The sequence below is a fragment of the Musa acuminata genome, chromosome BXJ1-8, assembly GCF_036884655.1.
Source record: "Musa acuminata AAA Group cultivar baxijiao chromosome BXJ1-8, Cavendish_Baxijiao_AAA, whole genome shotgun sequence".
In the NCBI taxonomy this organism is placed as follows: Eukaryota; Viridiplantae; Streptophyta; class Magnoliopsida; order Zingiberales; family Musaceae; genus Musa; species Musa acuminata.
This window is the reverse complement of record NC_088334.1, coordinates 44,072,111-44,091,608: the sequence shown is the minus strand read 5'-3', so window position 1 is coordinate 44,091,608 and position 19,498 is coordinate 44,072,111. Positions and strand designations below refer to the sequence as shown.

At 50.7% G+C, this 19,498-nt stretch overlaps 1 protein-coding gene, 1 non-coding gene and 1 pseudogene across 2 annotated transcripts; 1 reads left to right on the top strand and 2 right to left on the bottom strand.

Moving 5' to 3' along the window:
* Window positions 1-1,546: 1,546 nt before the first annotated feature.
* On the bottom strand, window positions 1,547-2,535 carry LOC135588057 (ATP synthase subunit b', chloroplastic-like). The gene has a single exon (XM_065079991.1). It carries the CDS (start codon window positions 2,376-2,378, stop codon window positions 1,686-1,688), a length of 693 nt encoding a protein of 230 aa, XP_064936063.1. The 5' UTR covers window positions 2,379-2,535; the 3' UTR covers window positions 1,547-1,685.
* A 190-nt stretch (window positions 2,536-2,725) lies between these two features.
* On the top strand, window positions 2,726-2,800 carry TRNAI-UAU (transfer RNA isoleucine (anticodon UAU)). Its single transcript has one exon. It is a non-coding gene; the product is annotated as a tRNA-Ile (tRNA).
* Window positions 2,801-3,953: 1,153 nt separating this feature from the next.
* Window positions 3,954-17,630, bottom strand: LOC135588058 (UDP-glucuronic acid decarboxylase 2-like; annotated as a pseudogene).
* Between the last annotated feature and the right edge of the window lie 1,868 nt (window positions 17,631-19,498).

The window sequence follows — 19,498 nt, the reverse complement described above, 5'->3', positions numbered from 1 at the left end:
ATAATACTTTTTTATTAGACAAATATAAAAATAAAATTATAAAATATAGATAAAAATCATATCAATATTTTTTGACTTAATTTAAAAATATTTTTTCTTATTGATGATATTTTCTATTGATAGTTTTGTATCATGAAATTTTAAAATCTTTAGTAAAGATTTATAATCTTTAATAAAAATCAAATCTGATATCTGTCTCATTTTTTTCATTTTCTTCCTTTTTCTTGAGTTGTTGTTGACATGTGATAACTTATTATATTAAATTAATTAAATTTATGTAAATAATAGATATATTAAATTGATTCATCAAATCTAATTTGAGTCAAATTAATTTTAGAGAGAGAAGAGAGTAATTGGATGGAATAAGATTATCTTTACTCTTTAACAACACCTATTGGATAAGATTAATGAAATTACATATAAATCATTAGTTTAATAATTATAGATGCATTTAGGAATACATGAAACATGCATTGAGGGCTCAATAGTTATTTCAAATATGAATTGATGTTTGATATTTTTTTTAAAAAATTACTCTTGACTTGAATATTGTTTTGAAAATGTTCAAATGTTGATATTACCTCATGATAACATTAGTATTTCAAGATTTATATGATACTAATATAATTTTTTAAGTTTTGAAAGTACAAACTAATATAATTTTTTAAGTTTTGAAAGTACAAACTAATATAATTTTTTTAAGTTTTGAAGGACATCATGACTTTCTCCAAAATTATAAGATTACCAAAATGATGTAGTAAGAAATTAATATGTTTTTTATTTTTTAACATAAATTTTTTTAAAGATTATTTGTATTTATTTATATGACTATATTTTTTATTTACTATATATTTAGGCCATACAAATTTTTTATAGGATTATATCCATTCATTTATTTTATTTATTTATTTGAATAAAAAAATATATTTACTTTTCAATAAATATTAAAAATATTAAAAAGAGTAAATTTGTTACAAAATATTTAATGAAGAACTTTTGAAATATAATTTTATTAAATAACACCTACACTAATGCATATTTAAAATATAATTTTTATATAATATTTATCAAACAATCAAAGTATTTCACAACTACACATTCACTCAAATCTTGTTCTTCAACTACACATCAAAAATAAAAACATGTTTTCAAACACAATCATCTATATATCCCACGTCTATTCATAAATGATTAAGGGTTCAAAATCTAATATGAGGAGATGAGTGTATGAAACCATAAGGCTTTTTTTGAAAAAGAAAATTAGATAACCTAATTGGTAAAAATTTTAACTGTTGTTGTTGATAGGATCTCCTCTTAACATAATAAGAGATATTCTAGAAGATTAGAGTATTTCCATTATCTTCTTCTTTTTTTTCAATTTGAAGATATAAAAATACATTATAAATTTTTGTATAAAGATGGAAATCTTTGATAAATCACCCCTTAGACATCATCAGCAGATAAAAGGCTGCTGTATTATTTGAGTCTCCACTTGTGTATATAATTGTATAAAACGAGTAGCAAAAATATAACGTCAACAGAAAAATGAAACAGAAGCTGCTGAGAGTATATAACATGAGATTAAGAATTTGCATCTGAATACAAAGCAGAGAGACGAGCCAATAGTTAAAGAGCAAAGATGAGGATTTCCATCGCACCCGGGAAGAAGAAGAAGAAGAAGAAGATTAAACGGTGGGCAGGACCTTCTTGACGATTTCGTCGCTGAGTGCCGCAATCTGGGAGTCCAGCGCCTTGATGGTCTCCTCCTTCTGCCTCTCCAAGTTCTGAAGCGCCTCCGCCAGCTCCGCCTCCACACGCTTCCGCCCCTCCGCCAGCTTCTGTTCCAGCTCCGCCGACGACTCCTTCTTCATTTGGTTCAGCGCCGCCGAGATCTCCGCCCGCGCCGCCTTCATCACCGCCGCCGCCTGATCATCCAGCTCCTTCACCTCCCCCGACGTGTCCTTCACGTCGGACAGCTTCGCGCGGATGGCGGCGTCCCTCTCGTCCATGAACTTGCCCAGGGGCGTGAAGTAGATCTTGTCCAGCGCCACCATCAGCAGCAGGAACTCGATGGCGATCGCGGGCAGAGTCAGGTTGAAGTCGAAGAGCGCCGCCTTCTCCATCTGCTCAGCCAGGGCCGGTAGCGGCGAGGCGGCCACCATCGCAGCGGCGGCGGCGATCGCAGCATGCCGCGACGAGAGGGCCAGGCGTTTAAGGAGGCGGGAGGGAAGGCGCGGTTTGCCGCCGTTCTCGTGAGCGGCTCTGGCGATAACGGAGACGGTGGGCAGCCGGATAGGGCACGGGGGGGCGACTCGAGAGAGGAATTGTTGGGAGGTGGAGGTGAAGGAAGGGGCCGAGGCCATGACGGTGCTCGACATGGTCTGCTGGTGGCGAGGGAGGAAATCGGATCGAAGCTGCCCGCTGTGGCGACGCCTTGCACACTGGAGTTCGATTGAGAGGGAGGACTTGGGGGGGCGAGGAAGAGGCTCGACCAATTAAGTGTGCGGAACCCTATCCTTTGGTTGGCCACAAACACACGCGGCTATCCTTCTCTCTCTCGCCCAACAGTGCCCTCCAAGAAAATAAATAGAAAAAAGGGAATATTTATTTGCCTCAGCTTATTCGGCATTAATATAAAAGTAAAATGAAATACAAATTTTACATTGATTAATTTCTGAAACAACGATATTTTCCTTTTTATTTTATTTTATTCCATTAACAACAAGGTCCCGTAGCTCAGTTGGTCTAGAGCGTTGGTCTTATGAGCCGAAGGTCGCGGGTTCGAGCCCCGCCGGGACCAAAATTTTAAACTGATATAATATAATATTTTTTAAAATATAATTTTTTAATCCTTTTTTAAATATAAATTTATTTTAAAATATAGTTTTTTTTAAAAAAAATGTAAATCTTTTTTATACAAAAGATAATTGATTATTTTCCTAAAAATCTCCTCTCTCTCTCTCTCTCTCTCTCTCTCTCTCTCTCTTTTTGAAGTGTCCCTTTTTTTTTTTTTTTTCAGATAATACTATTAGTTTTTATAATCTCAAAAACATTATTCTTTCTCTTCCCCATAGTCGCATCCACCCTGCCAATGTTACCCTTGCTTCCTCGATCGTCACTTTTTCCCCTCACTTTCGCATGTGTCCTTTCTTATAGATGAGCTCCTGTCCTTCTTTGTTGTGCTCCTAACCTTTGCTCGAGCGAGAAATAATCGTTATTCCTTATGTCGCCATCAATAATAAGATAGCTCGTTGCCTACGTCTCCACTACCCTACAAAATAGAGTAAGGGAGGGGAGCGGCCAATAGCAAGAGCAACGATAATAATAATGAGGAAGTGAAGGAAGGGTGTTCTTAAGAAATCATCATTTAGTTGTGTCATCTATTGAAGTTTATGACTTGTTATGTCTTCTCAATTCGTTCGTTAATTCATTTTATTATTTTCAATCTTTGTAATAATATATATGTAAAAGAACATAAATAATCAAATATATGAGTTCCTGTCATCTTTGTCCATCACTTTCGCATGTGCCCTTCCTTGTATATGAGTTCCTGTCATCTTTGTCCATCACTTTCGCATGTGTCCTTCCTTGTATATGAGTTCCTGTCCTTCCTTGTTGTGCTCGCTCTTAACCTTCGCTCTAGCGAGAAGTAATTGTTATCCCTTATGTCGCCATCAACAATAAGATAGCTCGTTACTTATATCTCCACTATCTTACAAAATAGAGGAATGGGAGGGGAGCAACCTATAGTAAGAACGACCATAACAATAACGAGGAAGTGAAGGAAAGGTGTTCTCTACAAATCATCATTTAGTTGTCATCTATTGAAGTTTATGACTTATTATATCTTCTCAATTAATTCATTAATTCATTTTATTATTTTCGTAATAATATATATGTAAAATAACATAAATCATCAAATATAACAAGAAAAAAAAAACATATTGCATCACTGCAGCACAATTAGTTGACCTCGACTTACAATAATAATAACTGATGTAGTTACAATAAAACAAATGCTTATCGAGCATACTTGTAAACGGGAGGTGATCTTTCACTTAGTGCACATCTTTCAAGTCAAAATGTAATTCCTTTCACCTCGTCTTTTTGTATTGAGTCAGGTCCTAGATGAGGGTTAACAGCCCGATCAATGGAGATATTAGTGGATTCAGTGATAGTGCCGGTGGTGGACGGGTTAGAGTCTGAATGATCACCAAAGATTCGCTTGCGGAAGTCAGACACCATAAGAGGAAGGCCTGGAAATGAGATCTTCGGCTCTATGTTGGGTCGAAACTCGATCTTGGCATTAGGATCGATGGTTTCCTGCACCACATTCGTGAGCTCTAGCATGGTGAACTCCCCGGGATTGCCGAGGTTGAATAGACCGACGTGCTCCCTTTCCATGAGCCTTATCAAACCCTCCACCTACATTTAGATATGAAACCTTTCGTAAAGAGAATATTCAAAGTATCAGGAAAATTGAGATAGAGAAAGGAATAAGGAATAGTTCATTTTGGGATAGAAAGAATTGGATGTCATATATTGAGTTTTATCCACAATCTAATAAACTTAGGTTGAATTTATGTATGATCTTAGGTATATTACCCTTGACTAGTTTGACCAAGTGAAAGAGAATAATAAGTTGCATAATATGACCCACAATTTAATAGTCTTCAACTTCTAAGTTGAATCGGTGTTCAATGTTATGTATATTAATCTTGATCAATTTGGCTCAAACTCATCATCAATCTCAACACTCTTATTAGCAAAAGCCACGAGAATACCTCATGTTACGGTAAGTAACTTTTTAGTCGTGACCTCGGGGTCAACGCGGCTGGTTCAAGGCTCCAAATGGCTAGGTTCAGACGTGGTTCCTCCTTAGGATCCTGAGATGGCGGATGCAGTGGGCCTGGCTGGGAAGCTCCGCCATGTCGAGAGGGCTCAACTACGGTCGCGTGCCTGCACACAGGTCGGGTCGGCAGCTCGGCCCGACCCCTCCGACGATCGAGTCAGTGATGTGGAGTGGAGTGTTGAGTGAGAGAGCCCCCCGCGACGAAGGTCTTGTGCGGCGCACTGCCCCAGAACGAGCATTAACAACGACACGACACGCGCCCATATCGAACGTACCCAAACGACCCCCTCGGCAGAACCCCCATGATCGGCCAAGACAGGGGGAGGCGTTGACTGACACCCCCCATACCCTGCGGTAGTTCGGCCCTCCACGCAACGACCACGACAGCGACAGACGCCATCAGAGGTACGACCCTGCTCTGGCAGTATGGCGCATCAGGTAACATCAAACCCGCTTATAAATACCCCCTGATTCCTAACGAATGAGGGGGGGGGCTCTCTCACTCAACACTCCACTCCACATCACTGACTCGATCGTCGGAGGGGTCGGGCCGAGCTGCCGACCCGACCTGTGTGCAGGCACGCGACCGTAGTTGAGTCCTCTCGGCATGGCGGAGCTTCCCAGCTAGGCCCACTGCATCCGCCATCTCAGGATCCCAAGGAGGAACCACGTCTGAACCTAGCCATTTGGAGCCTTGAACCAGCCGCGTTGACCCCGAGGTCACGGCTAAAAAGTTAATTACCGTAACAGATTGGCGCTAGAAGGAGGGCCCTAAATGTCAAGTGACCAGCGAATCCACCTCGGCGAGTCCTCAACCGCTGGGCTCCCCGCCTAGGGGGAACACCCCCCACATGACGAAGCTCGCGATGAACGCCCCGCAACGGTGTCGGAACGCTACTGGCAACTGTTCAATGACCCAGGCTTGTCGCCTCCCGACGGCGCACCCGCCGGCCCGTCGTCGGTATCGCCCGAAGCTTTTCACGACCTCGCCCACCAAGTTCGGACCCTGACCAGCATGGTCCAGACCATCATCCCGCTCGTCTCCCAGCGGACCCCCCCACACGTGACCCGGCCCTCGCCACAACGGGAGACCCCTGTCCAAACTCACGCACCACCCCCTGAGCCCCCCGTCTCACCTCAAAACCCCGCAGCTCGGCCGGGGAGCCGAGAAGCAGAAGACACGTCGAGCTGACCCGAGCCCGAGGCTCCGACCGCCGACTCGACTAATGCCCTACGAGCTCAGCTACGCCTCGTCAGTCAAAGGCTTGACGAGGTACAACAGGAAGTCCGCAAGTCAAAGGGAGAGCTCGGGGTGGACGAACGCCAGGGATCTCCGTTCACCCCCGAGATACAAGATCAGGCGATCCCATCGCACTTCCGCCTTCCCACTCTGGATGCATATGACGGCGCCACCGACCCGACAGACCACGTAGCCACTTTTCGCGCCCAGATGGCGCTATTCGGGACTTCTGACGCCCTGATGTGCAGGGCATTTCCCACAACTCTGCGGGGACCGGCCCGCACGTGGTACAACGGCCTGAAACCAGGGACCGTCGCCTCCTTCGACCAGCTCGCCAAGGATTTTGAGCTTAACTTCCTGGCGTACGCCCGGCCTAAGCCGTCCATGGCATTGCTCCTGGGGCTCAACCAGAAGGAGGACGAGCCCCTCTCCCATTTTGTGAACCGATTCACGACCCAAATCCGTGGATTGTCGGATGCTCACCCCTCTTTCTTGATGCAGGCATTCATGACAGGCCTGCGACCCTCCAGGTTCTTCTGGTCGCTCGTGGAGCGACCCCCCGTCGCGGTCCCCGAGATGCTCCAGCGTGCCAGTCAGTTTATCGCCGCGGAGACTTGGATGGCTGGAAGACTGGAGGAACACAAAAAGATCAAGTCAGAACCGCCCCGACAGCAACAACCCGCCGCCTCCCGGCGAAAGTTGGACAGACCTGACCCGAGGCCTCCTCTTCCCGCCTTGAATTCGTCCCGGACTGAAATATTCCTGTACGAGAAGGGGAAGGGGCTGCTCAAGGACCCTCGCCCGATGAGGAACCCGCGGGAGCTCGCAGACCGATCAAGATATTGCCGATTTCATCGGCAGCACGGGCACGACACTGAGCAATGCTACGAGTTGAAGAGGCAAATCGAAGAGCTAATCCTCAGAGGACACCTCGGCCAGTACCTCCGACCAAACAAAGAGCAGCCGCCTCGCCCAGAGGGCCCCGTCGAGCGGCACATCGATGTGATAGCCGGGGGCCTCGCATCAGGAGGAGGCTCCACGTCAGGCAGGAAGGCGTACGCCCGAGCTGCCCCCGACGAAGCCTCGGGGCACGAGCCGGAGCCCGAGATTACCTTCCCAACCGGAGCAGCCAAGCGACCCGACCACGACGACGCCTTGGTAATATCCGCCAGGGTAGCCAACGCACAAATGAGGAGGATCATGGTCGACACAGGGAGCTCGGCCGACATACTCTACTTCGACGCCTTTCAGAAGCTGGGCTTGGCCACGGAGAACCTGAGCCCGATGCGCTCGGCGCTCACCGGCTTCACGGGAGATTCGATATCCCCCCTGGGGGCCATTACTTTGCCCTTGACTTTGGGGACCCCGCCGAAGTCGAAGACGGTGATGACCACTTTCCTGGTGGTCGACCTCCCTACCGCCTACAACGCCATACTCGGCCGGCCGACCCTCAACAAGGTCAGAGCGGTTGTCTCGACCTACTACCAGACCATTAAATTCCCGACTCACGATGGGGTCAGGGAAGCCACGGGAAGCCCCCGAGAGTCCAGGCGGTGCTACCTTACCGCCGTATCATTGGGCAAGAAAGCCAGGACCGAGTCACCCCTGACAGATCCGCGGGAAACGAAAAAACTGACTCCTCATCCCGAGCCGAGGGGGTCCACCGTTGACATTCCTTTGATGGAAGCCCGACCAGACCAGACCGTGAAGATCGGATCGGAGCTACCAGAGCAGGAATGGGAGCAGCTCGTCGGTCTCCTACAGGAAAATGCCGACGTCTTCGCCTGGTCCCCATCGGACATGACGGGTGTCAACCCCGAGATCGCGGAGCACCACCTCAACATCCCACCTGACGCTCGCCCCGTGAAACAAAAGGCCTGGCGCCAGGCCCCTGACCGACAACGTGCAATACAAGAAGAGGTGGATCGGCTCCTGGCCGCGGGCTTTATAGAAGAAACCAAATATCCTCGGTGGCTGTCCAATGTAGTCCTCGTAAAGAAACACAATGGAAGTTGGAGAATGTGTGTTGACTACACCAGTCTCAACGACGCGTGCCCTAAAGACTGCTACCCCCTCCCGAAGATCGACCAGCTGGTCGACGTAACGGCTGGTCACGCGCGACTCTCTTTTATGGACGCTTACTCAGGGTACAACCAGATCAGAATGGCGCCCGGAGACAGAGAGCACACGACCTTCCTTACCAATCAAGGCGTGTACTTCTACAAAGTCATGCCGTTCGGGCTGAAAAATGCTGGGGCCACATACCAGAGAACGGTAAACAAGATGTTCGCCCATCAAATAGGAAGAAACATGGAAGTCTACGTAGACGACATGATCGTAAAAAGCCAAGAGGCCAGAACACACCTTGCCGACCTGGCCGAGGCCTTCGCCACGCTACGCAAGTTCGGCATGCGGCTCAACCCCACAAAGTGCGCTTTCGACGTCACCTCCGGGAAGTTCCTCGGGTTCATCGTGCACGAGAGAGGAATCGACGCTAACCCAGAGAAGGTCCAAGCTATAATCAATATGCAGTCTCCCCGGACGGTTAAAGACCTGCAGCGACTTAACGGAAGACTTGTCGCTCTGTCTCGCTTCCTCGCCCGATCGGGCGATCGCTGCCTCCCATTCTTCAAGGCGCTCAAAAGCCCGAAGAGCTTCCAGTGGACATCAGAATGCGAGGAAGCTTTCAAACAAATAAAACAGCACATGGCCAGCCTCCGCCGGCTCGCCTCCGTCTCTCCGGGCGAGAAGCTGGGCCTCTACCTAGCGGCCACCCAGCATGCAGTCAGCTCCGTCCTGGTCAAAGAAAGCTCCGACCAACAACTCCCGATCTACTACGTCAGCCACGTCCTGAGTGGACCTAAGGAGCGTTACCCGCCGATAGAGAAACTCGCGCTCGCCCTAGTGCTCTCAACTCGGAAGTTGCGCCCCTACTTCCAGGCACACCCGGTGGAGGTCATCACCGACCAACCCCTTCGGCAGGTCTTAACAAAAATTGATGTTGCAGGACGGCTCCTCAAATGGGCGGTGGAGCTCGGCGAACATGACATAAGCTACTCGCCCAGGACCGCCATCAAGGCCCAGGTGGTAGCCGACTTCATTGCGGAGCTAACGCAGCTGGAGGACGTAGATCTCCAGCAGGCTCCCGAAGCTTGGACCCTACACGTCGACGGCTCGGCCAACCCAAAGGGCGCTGGCGCAGGGCTAGTCCTCCTCGCCCCCGATGGACGCTCGTTCGAGCGATCCCTTCGCTTCGGATTCAAAGCCACCAACAACGAGGCGGAGTACGAGGCGCTCCTAGCAAGGCTGGAGCTGGCCCTCGAGATGCAGGTGGCCGCAATACGCGTCCTCACCGACTCGCAACTTGTGGCCGAGCAGCTCAACGGCGGATACGAAGCTCGGGACGCGACCATGGCAAAATACCTGGCATGGGTAAGGGACCTAACCGCCAAGTTTCGCTATTTTACACTATCTAACGTTCCGAGGGAGGAGAACGAGCGAGCCGACGCACTAGCTAAGCTGGCGTCGAAACCGATCTCCGAAGCATGGCCAGAGGTCGAGGAGCTCCCCGCCCGCGCACTCGAAATAGCAACTACGGCCCCAGGCGGCGCACCGACCACGTGGGTACAAGAGTTGCTACGCTTCAAGCGAGATGGAACCCTCCCCCTCGACGAAGTCGCTGCTCTGCGCCTGCAACGTACGCACGCATGGTACACCGTGGAGTGTGGCCGCCTCTACAAACGGTCCTTCACCTATCCCCTCCTGCGATGTTTAGAGCCTGACGAAGCCCAGACGGTTCTAACCGAAACCCACGAGGGGGTATGCGGTGAGCATATCGATGGGCGAACCTTGGCGCACAAGATACTCCGTCAAGGCTACTACTGGCCGACCATGTGCCAGGACGCCAAAGCCTACGTTCGACGGTGCAGTTCGTGCCAGCAGCACGCCCGCGCACCCAGACAGCCCGCGGTTCCGCTCAGTCCCATCGACTGCGCGTGGCCATTCGCGCAGTGGGGTTTGGACCTACTCGGACCCTTCCCACTAGCCTCTGGACAGCGAAAGTACATAATTGTGGGGGTGGACTATTTCACGAAGTGGGTCGAGGCCGAACCACTGGCGACGATCACGGAACATCAAATGGAGAAATTCGTGTGGAAGAACCTAGTAACTCGGTTCGGGTTGCCCAAGGCCATCATCACAGACAATGGACCTCAGTTTGCCGGCAGAAGATTCCGGGAGTTCTGTGTCGATCATGGCATCCAGCTGAGGTTCAGTTCGGTGGCCCATCCTCAGACCAACGGGCTAGCAGAGGTAACCAACCGATCCATCCTGGATGGACTCAAAAGAAGAGTGTCCGCAGCCCGATCGACCTGGACAGATGAGCTCCCCAGCGTGCTATGGTCGCTGCGCACCACTCCCAAAACCACAACCGAAGAATCCCCATACAGCCTCGAGTTCGGAACTGAGGCTGTCCTGCCACCTGAGGTAGCCATCACCACCCTCCGGACACGAAGCTACGACGAAAAGGCTTCGGATGAAGGACTTCGAGCAGCCCTCGATCTACTGGAAGAACGGCGCGCCAGCGCACATGTAAGAGCTCTCTCGTACAAAAGGGCGATCGCAAAGATTTACAACCGAAGGGTGCGACCCCTGCCCATCAGATTAGGCGACCTGGTCCAGCGAAGGACCAAAGTCAGCGACCCGACCAGGGCAAGAGGCAAGTTAGCTCCGAACTGGGAAGGCCCATACCAGGTGGCCGAAGTCATCAGAATCGGAACATTCCGACTCACCACAATGATGGGCCATCCCCTGCCAAGGACTTGGAACGCCCAAAATCTCAAAAAATACTTTCCGTAAGAAAAAAGATTGGGCTGGAGATAGAGCCGTGCCGAGACGCAGACAATCTACCGGAGAAGGGAAAGATCATGTTTATTCAAAAAGCGAGTTACAAAAACAAAGCAAAAAAGTACAAAAATCATCATTCCTCGGGGGCATCCGGGCTGTTGTCGAAGGGAACATCGGTTGGCATACCGACGTCCAGGTCCTCAGGGAAGGAACCAAAGGGATCCTCCACAACCTCCGAGCCGGGGTTGCGCACCTTGAAACGAGCAAGGGCAACCCGATACCCGTACTCGTACGAAACCCGCCCGGTCCGGACAAGGCCGAGCTGGAATCCCGGGGAGTCTTTGTAGTCCTCGATCAGCTTCTTTTCCCTCCCCGGCCTCTGGCAGATTTCGGTGTCAAGAACCTCTAAGGCCTCCCGCGCCTCGGCTCGCGACTCCTCGAGGCGTCGGAGCAGCTCAAGGGAGTCCGCCCTCGCCGAACGAGCCTCGGCCACCGACGCTCTCAACTTCGTCTGGAGCTCCGTATTACGCCCCTCCGATGTCTCCAGCCGCGCCTGGAACTCCGCGGACCGCTCCATGGATGGTTGGAGCTCAGATAGAAGGCGCACCGCCTCCGCTTCCAAGTCCGAGGCACGCTGCTCAGCCGCAGCGACTGCCTCAGGGCCCGCTCCAGCCCGCGCTTCGTCCGCCTGCCTCCGGAGCTCGGCATTGCGACTACTCAGGGCAGCAATGACACGTCCCGCGTCACGGACGCGATCCATCAGCGCAGCGGCATAGTGGTTGCCCTAGGGAAGGGGAAAGGTCAAAATCAGGCATGTCCTAAAAACGCACAAGCAGAGCAACGAGGCAACACTTACCCACAACAACGACTTAGCGGATTTGCTAAGCAGAGCCTCGGAGGATAAAGTGTACAAATCCCGAGCTATGTCGGGATGCAGCCCTCCGCGGACGAACTTGGCAGCACAATCGCCGTCGGCCCACACCCGGCTGCCCCGGGTGAGACCGTCCCACCGGCCCACTAACGGGTCAGTGGCCGCGCCGCGCGGAAGAGCGCCCACCTCCCGCGCCAAGTAAGACTCGTCCTCTCTCCCGAGCGGAAGACGAAGAAGCTCGCGGATGGAGGGCTGGCGAGGCGCCTCCATCACCGCACGACCACTCGGACCGGCCGTGCCCTCCTCCTAACTCCCCGCGGCATGGTCCACCGGTGCTACGACGCCCTCGACCGCCGGTGCCGCAGCAGCCCTCGCCGCCGGCGCCACGACACCTTCCACTGAGGCCGGGACCACCTCAGGACCGTCGCTCGGAAGCACCCGTGCCTTCTTCCGAGGCTGACCGGCCTCGACGTCCACGGGGGCCTCCCTCGTTCCCGCCCTGGCGACGACAGGCAAACGGCCCGACGCGGCCGAAGAAGTTTTTCCCCCTCGAAGGGCCTCGAGACGCACCATCTCTGCGAGAGAAGGCCAAAACAACCATCAGTTAAGCGGGCAGCCCGTGAGCGAAATGAGAACCCCTAAAAAAACCGCCCCGGGGAGCATACCTAGAGGCACCGGGCTGAGACCTGCCTCCGCCAACCACCGCTCGGACATATTCCGGATGGCTCGGGAGGCCGGGAGGATCTCTCTAAGCCTCTGGAGCTCTCGGCGCCCCTTGTCGTCCAAAACCGGGACGGTGTTGTCTATCACACGCGCCCCCCAGCGGATCCCAAACCCCCAATCTCCCGGGCGGCTGACGAAAAAGAAACGCTCCTTCCACCCCTTATTGCTGGAAGGGGCCCCGCTCACCCGGAAACCCACTCGGGCGGACAGATAGTTGCCCCCCGACCCCTTGGTAAGACGGAAGCAGGAAAAGAAGAGGGCACGGGTCGGGGTTATATGGGCATAGTGACACTCCCCCAAAAACGCCACCAGATAGCGCCATGAGTTCGGCGCCATCTGGGACGGGGAGATGCGCCACCAGGAAATACACGAAACTATGACGGGGTGTAAGGGGAGGCGTAGCCCAGCCTCGAAAGCATCTAGGGTAAGGGCGAAACCCTCAGGAATTGGGTCATACGCCCGTTGACCGGGCTCGGGAGAATGAAGGACGAACTCCTCCGGGATACCATAACGATCCCGGAGGAGGCTCAGCGACGACTCGCCCACGGTAGAGTCGTGGTCGTGCGGCCACATCAGGGCCTCAAGGGCCCGGGTCGCCTTCTCATCGGACGACGATGCGGGATTCGACAAAGTCGCCGTCTCCACGGCCTTCGAAGAGGACGAAAGGGAGGAGGAAGACGCCATTCTCACTAACCTTTAGCAAAGAAAGAAGGGACGATAGGTGCAAGACGAGTGAAGGTGCACGAGGTAGCGCGATGAAAACAGGTGAAGGAAACCCCAGCGGCCAACCTTAGGCTACCTATAAGCAGGCCACGCCCCGCCAAAACGCAACCCCTCGTCTCCCAAAAAACGCTTCGAAAAACAAAGAGCATCACCTCGCCATGAATGCAGTATGACATGGCTGCCAGCGGCAGCGCGGTGCGAAGGCGCCCAATCATATCAGCCTCGAAAACCGACAGCCCCAAAAGGGGGGGGAACCCTTTACTTTCCCTAGAAGAAAAGCGACCCGGCCTCCTGCGCCCGCGCACGTTCGGACAGCCAATCCCCGACCGTAACCGATCGCCGGCCAAGGGCTAAGCACCGCCTCGACCGCAGCCCTCCTGCGGCGAAGGCCTCGGCTTCATTCCGGCCGGGCCCCGCAACCTCGGCTCTACGCCATCCCGAGACACACCTGCGCGGTCACCCCGCTTGCATTGTGTTTCTCGGCCCTCTGCTCTACGCCATCCCGAGACACGCCTGCGCGGTCACCCCACCTGCATTGTGTTTCTCGGCCCTCGGCTCTACGCCATCCCGAGACACGCCAGCGCGGTCACCCCGCCTGCATTGTGTTTCTCGACCCTCGGCTCTACGCCATCCCGAGACCCTCGCGGTCACCCCGCCTGCATTGTGTTTCTCGGCCCTCGGCTCTACATCATCCCGAGACATGCCTGCGCGGTCACCCCGCCTGCATTGTGTTTCTCGCCCCTCGGCTCTACGCCATCCCGAGACACACCTACGCGGTCACCCCGCCTGCATTGTGTTCCTCGGCCCTCGGCTCTATGCCATCCCGAGACACGCCTGCGCGGTCACCCCGCCTGCATTGTGTTTCTCGGCCCTCGGCTCTACGCCAACCCGAGACACGCTTGCGCGGTCACCCCGCCTGCATTGTGTTTCTCGGCCCTCGGCTCTACGCCATCCCAAGACCCTCGCGGTCACCCCGCCTGCATTGTGTTTCTCGGCCCTCGGCTCTACGCCATCCCGAGACACGCCTGTGCGGTCACCCCGCCTGCATTGTGTTTCTCGGCCCTCGGCTCTACGCCATCCCGAGACACACCTGCGCGGTCACCCCGTCTGCATTGTGTTCCTCGGCCCTCGGCTCTACGCCATCCCAAGACACGCTTGCGTGGTCACCCCGCCTGCATTGTGTTTCTCGGCCCTTGGCTCTACGTCATCCCGAGACACGCCTGCACGGTCACCCCGCCTGCATTGTGTTTCTCGGCCTCGGCTCTACGCCATCCTGAGACCCTCGCGGTCACCCCGCCTGCGTTGTGCTCCTCGGCTCCATCGCCCCCGAATCCAACCCTCCTCGGCCTCCCGACTGAGTTGCGCGCCTCGACCTGGCGCTGCCAACCCGTCTGCGACGCACCTCGCAGATCCGTCTGAACGATCCTCCTGAAGCAGGAAGCCATGCATCGGACTCCCTACATGCAAAACCGATGCATAGCTCCTTTCGGGTGGGGCATATGATAGGGGTAGTTAATCGATTTGACATAACACCCCGGATTCGACGTGACACGCCCCCCACGACGAAGGTCTTGTACGGCGCACTGCCCCAGAATGAGCATTAACAACGACACGACACGCGCCCATATCGAACGTACCCAAACGACCCCCCCGGCAGAACCCCCATGATCGACCAAGACAGGGGGAGGCGTTGACTGACACCCCCCATACCCTGCGATAGTTCGGCCCTCCACGTAACGACCACGACAGCGACAGACGCCATCAGAGGTACGACCCTGCTCTGGCAGTATGGCGCATCAGGTAACATCAAACCCGCTTATAAATACCCCCTGATTCCTAACGAATGAGGGGGGGCTCTCTCACTCAACACTCCACTCCACATCACTGACTCGATCGTCGGAGGGGTCGGGCCGAGCTGTCGACCCGACCTGTGTGCAGGCACGCGACCGTAGTTGAGCCCTCTCAGCATGGCGGAGCTTCCCAGCCAGGCCCACTGCATCCGCCATCTCAGGATCCCAAGGAGGAACCACGTCTGAACCTAGCCATTTGGAGCCTTGAACCAGCCGCGTTGACCCCGAGGTCACGGCTAAAAAGTTACTTACCGTAACACCTCATACATCTAACAACAATGATAATTAAGATCGTAATGCGGTCATAATAACAGTGAGATCTTGTGGATAATTGTTGCTAACACATCTATACCAAAATTTGATAGGAGACAATGGAATTGCAAATCTGGACTTCCAAACCATTTACCTATTATTGCCTTTGTCAACAATGGTTTCTCCAATTCAAGCTTAGTGATCTGTGTATTAGCCTTAAACTTTTAAGACTACCGATAGGAACACGAGGCAAATGGTGCTTAGACTTCAAGTAGACACTACTGGTGAATGCTCAACAGTAGCACAGGCATAGAGAGGCAAACAGTAGCAAATAGGAACAGGAACCTACCAGATCAGACACGTACTGGAAACTCTTAGTTTGGTTTCCATCTCCATACACCGTCAATGGCTCCTTCCTCAACGCCTAAGTCAAATCCATAACATCTCAATCAGTGAAACAAAACCATGACATTCTCACAGCATATAAGATTGTAGCTTACCTGAGCCACGAAATTGCTAACTACTCGGCCATCATCTATGCACATGCGAGGCCCGTATGTGTTAAATATCCGAGCAATCCTCACCTGTCATAATGATATGTATGTATCGTGTTGATTAGAGAGAGAGAGAGAGAGAGAGAGAGAGAGAGAGAGATTGGTGACCTCGACTTGAGCACCACGGTGGTAGTCCATGGTCAAGGTCTCAGCAGTTCGCTTGCCTTCGTCGTAGCGGCTCCTAACACCTGTCAGAACCATAAGCAGAGAACGAAACAAGTTGAGAAAGCACCACTGCTGCTTTATCCCCCCATGAGACCGAGACAGAAGAGATTGAAGAGATACCGATGGGATTAACATTGCCCCAGTAGGTCTCAGCCTGCGGGTGTTGTAGGGGATCGCCATACACCTCGCTGGTGCTTGTGAGAAGGAATCTGGCACCAACTCACTTGGCATGTTGAGAGTCCCCACCACGTTGGTCTTGTGAACAAATGAGTTGAGGCATTTAAACAACCACATAGACGGCACCTTTCCCTCCGATACTACCTGCGAGAAAACAGGACGCAGCACACCCACCACTAACTAGATGAAGGAATATAATAGATGCATAGAAAGTACCATCCAGGCTACTTGATTCCAAAAGAGTCACCTATATTTGATCTCCAAAGAACAAGAAACCAATTGGGGAAGACGAGACTAAGAATAAATAGATCGATTGAAACCGAGACGCGTGCAAATGAAGATGATCAACCAACTGGAAGCAGATTAGGAGCATAGGGTTCAAGAACATCATGATCGTATACGAAGCGAGATTGGAAAAGCGGAATTGGTTAAGAAAGCAAGACGAGCGCAAACGAAGAAAGGATATGATGGTCTTGACGGGGTTGTACTTGTAGTGGACGGGGGAGGCGGGGCAGGCGAGGTGGTAGATCTGGTCGACCTCCAGAAGCAGCGGCTCGACGACGTCGTGGCGGATGAGCTCGAAGTTGGGGTTGCTGAAGTGGTGCATCACGTTCTCTTTCCGCCCCGTGAAGAAGTTGTCCAGCACGATGACGCTGTCCCCCCGCGCCATCAGCCGGTCCACCAGGTGGCTCCTCACGAACCCCGCCCCGCCCGTCACCACGACGCGCAGCCCCAGTGGCAGCTTTCCCCCGACGGACCCCACCGCAGCCAACTCGAACGCCGCCCGGTGGTGAGCCCCGGACGAGCGCCAGGCTGCCTGATCCGCTATCTTCACGTGGAGGCGCCGGCAGCGGGGTGGGAGGCGGGGGTGAAGGAGAAGGCGAAAACCATGGTGGCGAGGGCCACGGCCACGAGCATGAAGAGGAGGCGCTGCTCGCGGAGGAGATAGCGAAGCGGGCGCAAGAGCCAGAGGAGCCGCTTTTCGGGTTTCGAGGTGTACCCATCGCTTTCCGCCAGCGGAAGGCCGTCGTGGCAGCGGTAGATGAGTTCCGAGCCCATGACCCGGTTGTGAAGAGCAGGCGCCTTCTGGGATCGGTGCTCGGAGTGACTCCAAGAAAGGGGAAGGGGGCTTTATATACGCGCGCAGGGAACTCTTAATATATCTTTTTATTTATGGTTTAGTGAGAGTGAGAGAGAGAGAGAGAGAGAGGGAAATAACCTTCAAATCCTTTTTCTTTCCTAAAAAACCTTTTTTTTTATTTCTCGAGTAATACTCTGTTTTTTAATTTTTCAAATAGTCTTCTTAAATTTTTTCAAAAAATATATAAATTATTCCTTAATTATTTTTTTTTACTTTTACATATTTTGGTGTGTTATAGTTTTCTAATCTATTAAAAATATTATAAATAAATTAAATAAAATTAATATATATTAAAAATCATTTGATATTTCATAAAAGCTTAGGAACAATATCACCCAAATAAAAATAAAAAATTGGTTCGTTATAATGTTTTGATCTTCACGATAAAAATATTATAATGCCTACTCGAAGATATCGTAAATGATTAAGATGAACTCAACTAAACTTACTTCAAGTCTAGAAATATCATATTTTAATAGTTTACAAGCAATAACAACTTACAGTATTTTTCAATAGCATTTATAGTATTATTAATACTTCAATAAATATACTAAAAATATTATAAATGAGTCAAATAAAAATATCATAGTAGTTAAAAATTTATAAAAAAATAGGTAGAATAATTTGATAAAAAAAGGAGTATTTTATTTTATTTTTAATTAAGGCATAGTTTAAAAAAATAAAATAAGAAATATCGATTAAAAATATCTAAAATATAATATTTTTTTTGGAAAATCGTTTTTTATTAAATAAAATAATAAAAGTGTGGGGTGGTGACATCTCTTTCTTTTTTTTTTTTTTAAGGTTGTCTAGTAATAGTTTCTGTAGTAATTATACTTGAATTCTCCATTGAGATCTGCCCTGTCGGAAAGACATGAATTGAATCGGACAACTTTGTCCACTCGTTGAACCAAGTGAACAATGTGCCACTTGCTGTGACAGGAGTTTTGTTTTTATTAATTGCTATTATTTGGTTGCCTATATACGATGGTTGTAGAGCCATCTTTTCTTACTCTAAATTTTGAATAGAAGTCGATCGACACAGGTTTGACTGTACATTGACTTGGTCAACAAAGCCCCCATGACATAACGTGTTTGGGTTGAATGATGGATATCGGCGTTGTAAAGGATCAAATGTAGCCATGAGAAAACCATGAGTTTTTTATTGGTGAAGTTCGACATGTATGACATGTTTATATACTTGATGGATACGTCAAAAGGTTTTTTTATTTGATTATGATACATCGGACGCTTTAATGTTTAAGGGTATTTTAGATGCTTCGATGCTTATGACCTAGGTAATAAGGCATATTTTAGGCTCCAGATAAGTTACCGTCAACGTCACACGCCAAGTCACAACCGATGTCAGAATCCGATGCCACACGCCGTCAGAATCCCAGGCCGCATGCCAAGTCAGGTTTCGTACTAAGATACTGTGCGACACGACCCATCTCGAGAGCTCAGAGTGATGCCATCTAACGCCGCTCAGACATTCCCCAAGATGCCAGCTGGTTAGAAGCACCATCCCATCACACAAGGGTCAGTGGCTACACTGAACCGACGTGCAACTGACCCTTGCACAATAGGATAAAGCTCCTGGCTGGCGTCCGGCTAGGGGAAGGGAAAAAGGGAGGCAATTTAATCCTTTACTAACTTGCTCGTCGGAGGGGCCAAAGTCGGGGATCACCCAACGAAGGTCGTTTTTGCAGACGAACAACCATCCACGAGCGACGAGCGTCTCAACCCAAGGGACGCCATCCACCTCGCAAAGGAGAGTAGTCAATCGGTCCGGATCCCGACCAACGCCCACTAGAACTCCTTCCCGAGGGCGCAGCCTCCTCATCATCCAGCTCACTTTACAGGAAGCTCCCGACATTGACCCGTGAACCTAGCCGTGCTGACTCTTCAACCACGGTATATTTGTTCGCTAAACTAGGCATATACATCATGCACCGGAAATACTTTACCTAATAAAATATATTGGATGTTCAAGACACTTTTGTCCAAGTTGAACATGTTGAGTATAAGGAAATGTTATGTTTGGTCAAGGCACATTAGGTTAGGTGTATTAGACACTTACGATGCATTTTTCATGGGGGATGTAT

Excerpts from the sequence above, each read along its gene's own strand:
- LOC135588057 (XM_065079991.1), bottom strand. The coding sequence starts at position 2,378 with ATGTCGAGCACCGTCATGGCCTCGGCCCCTTCCTTCACCTCCACCTCC.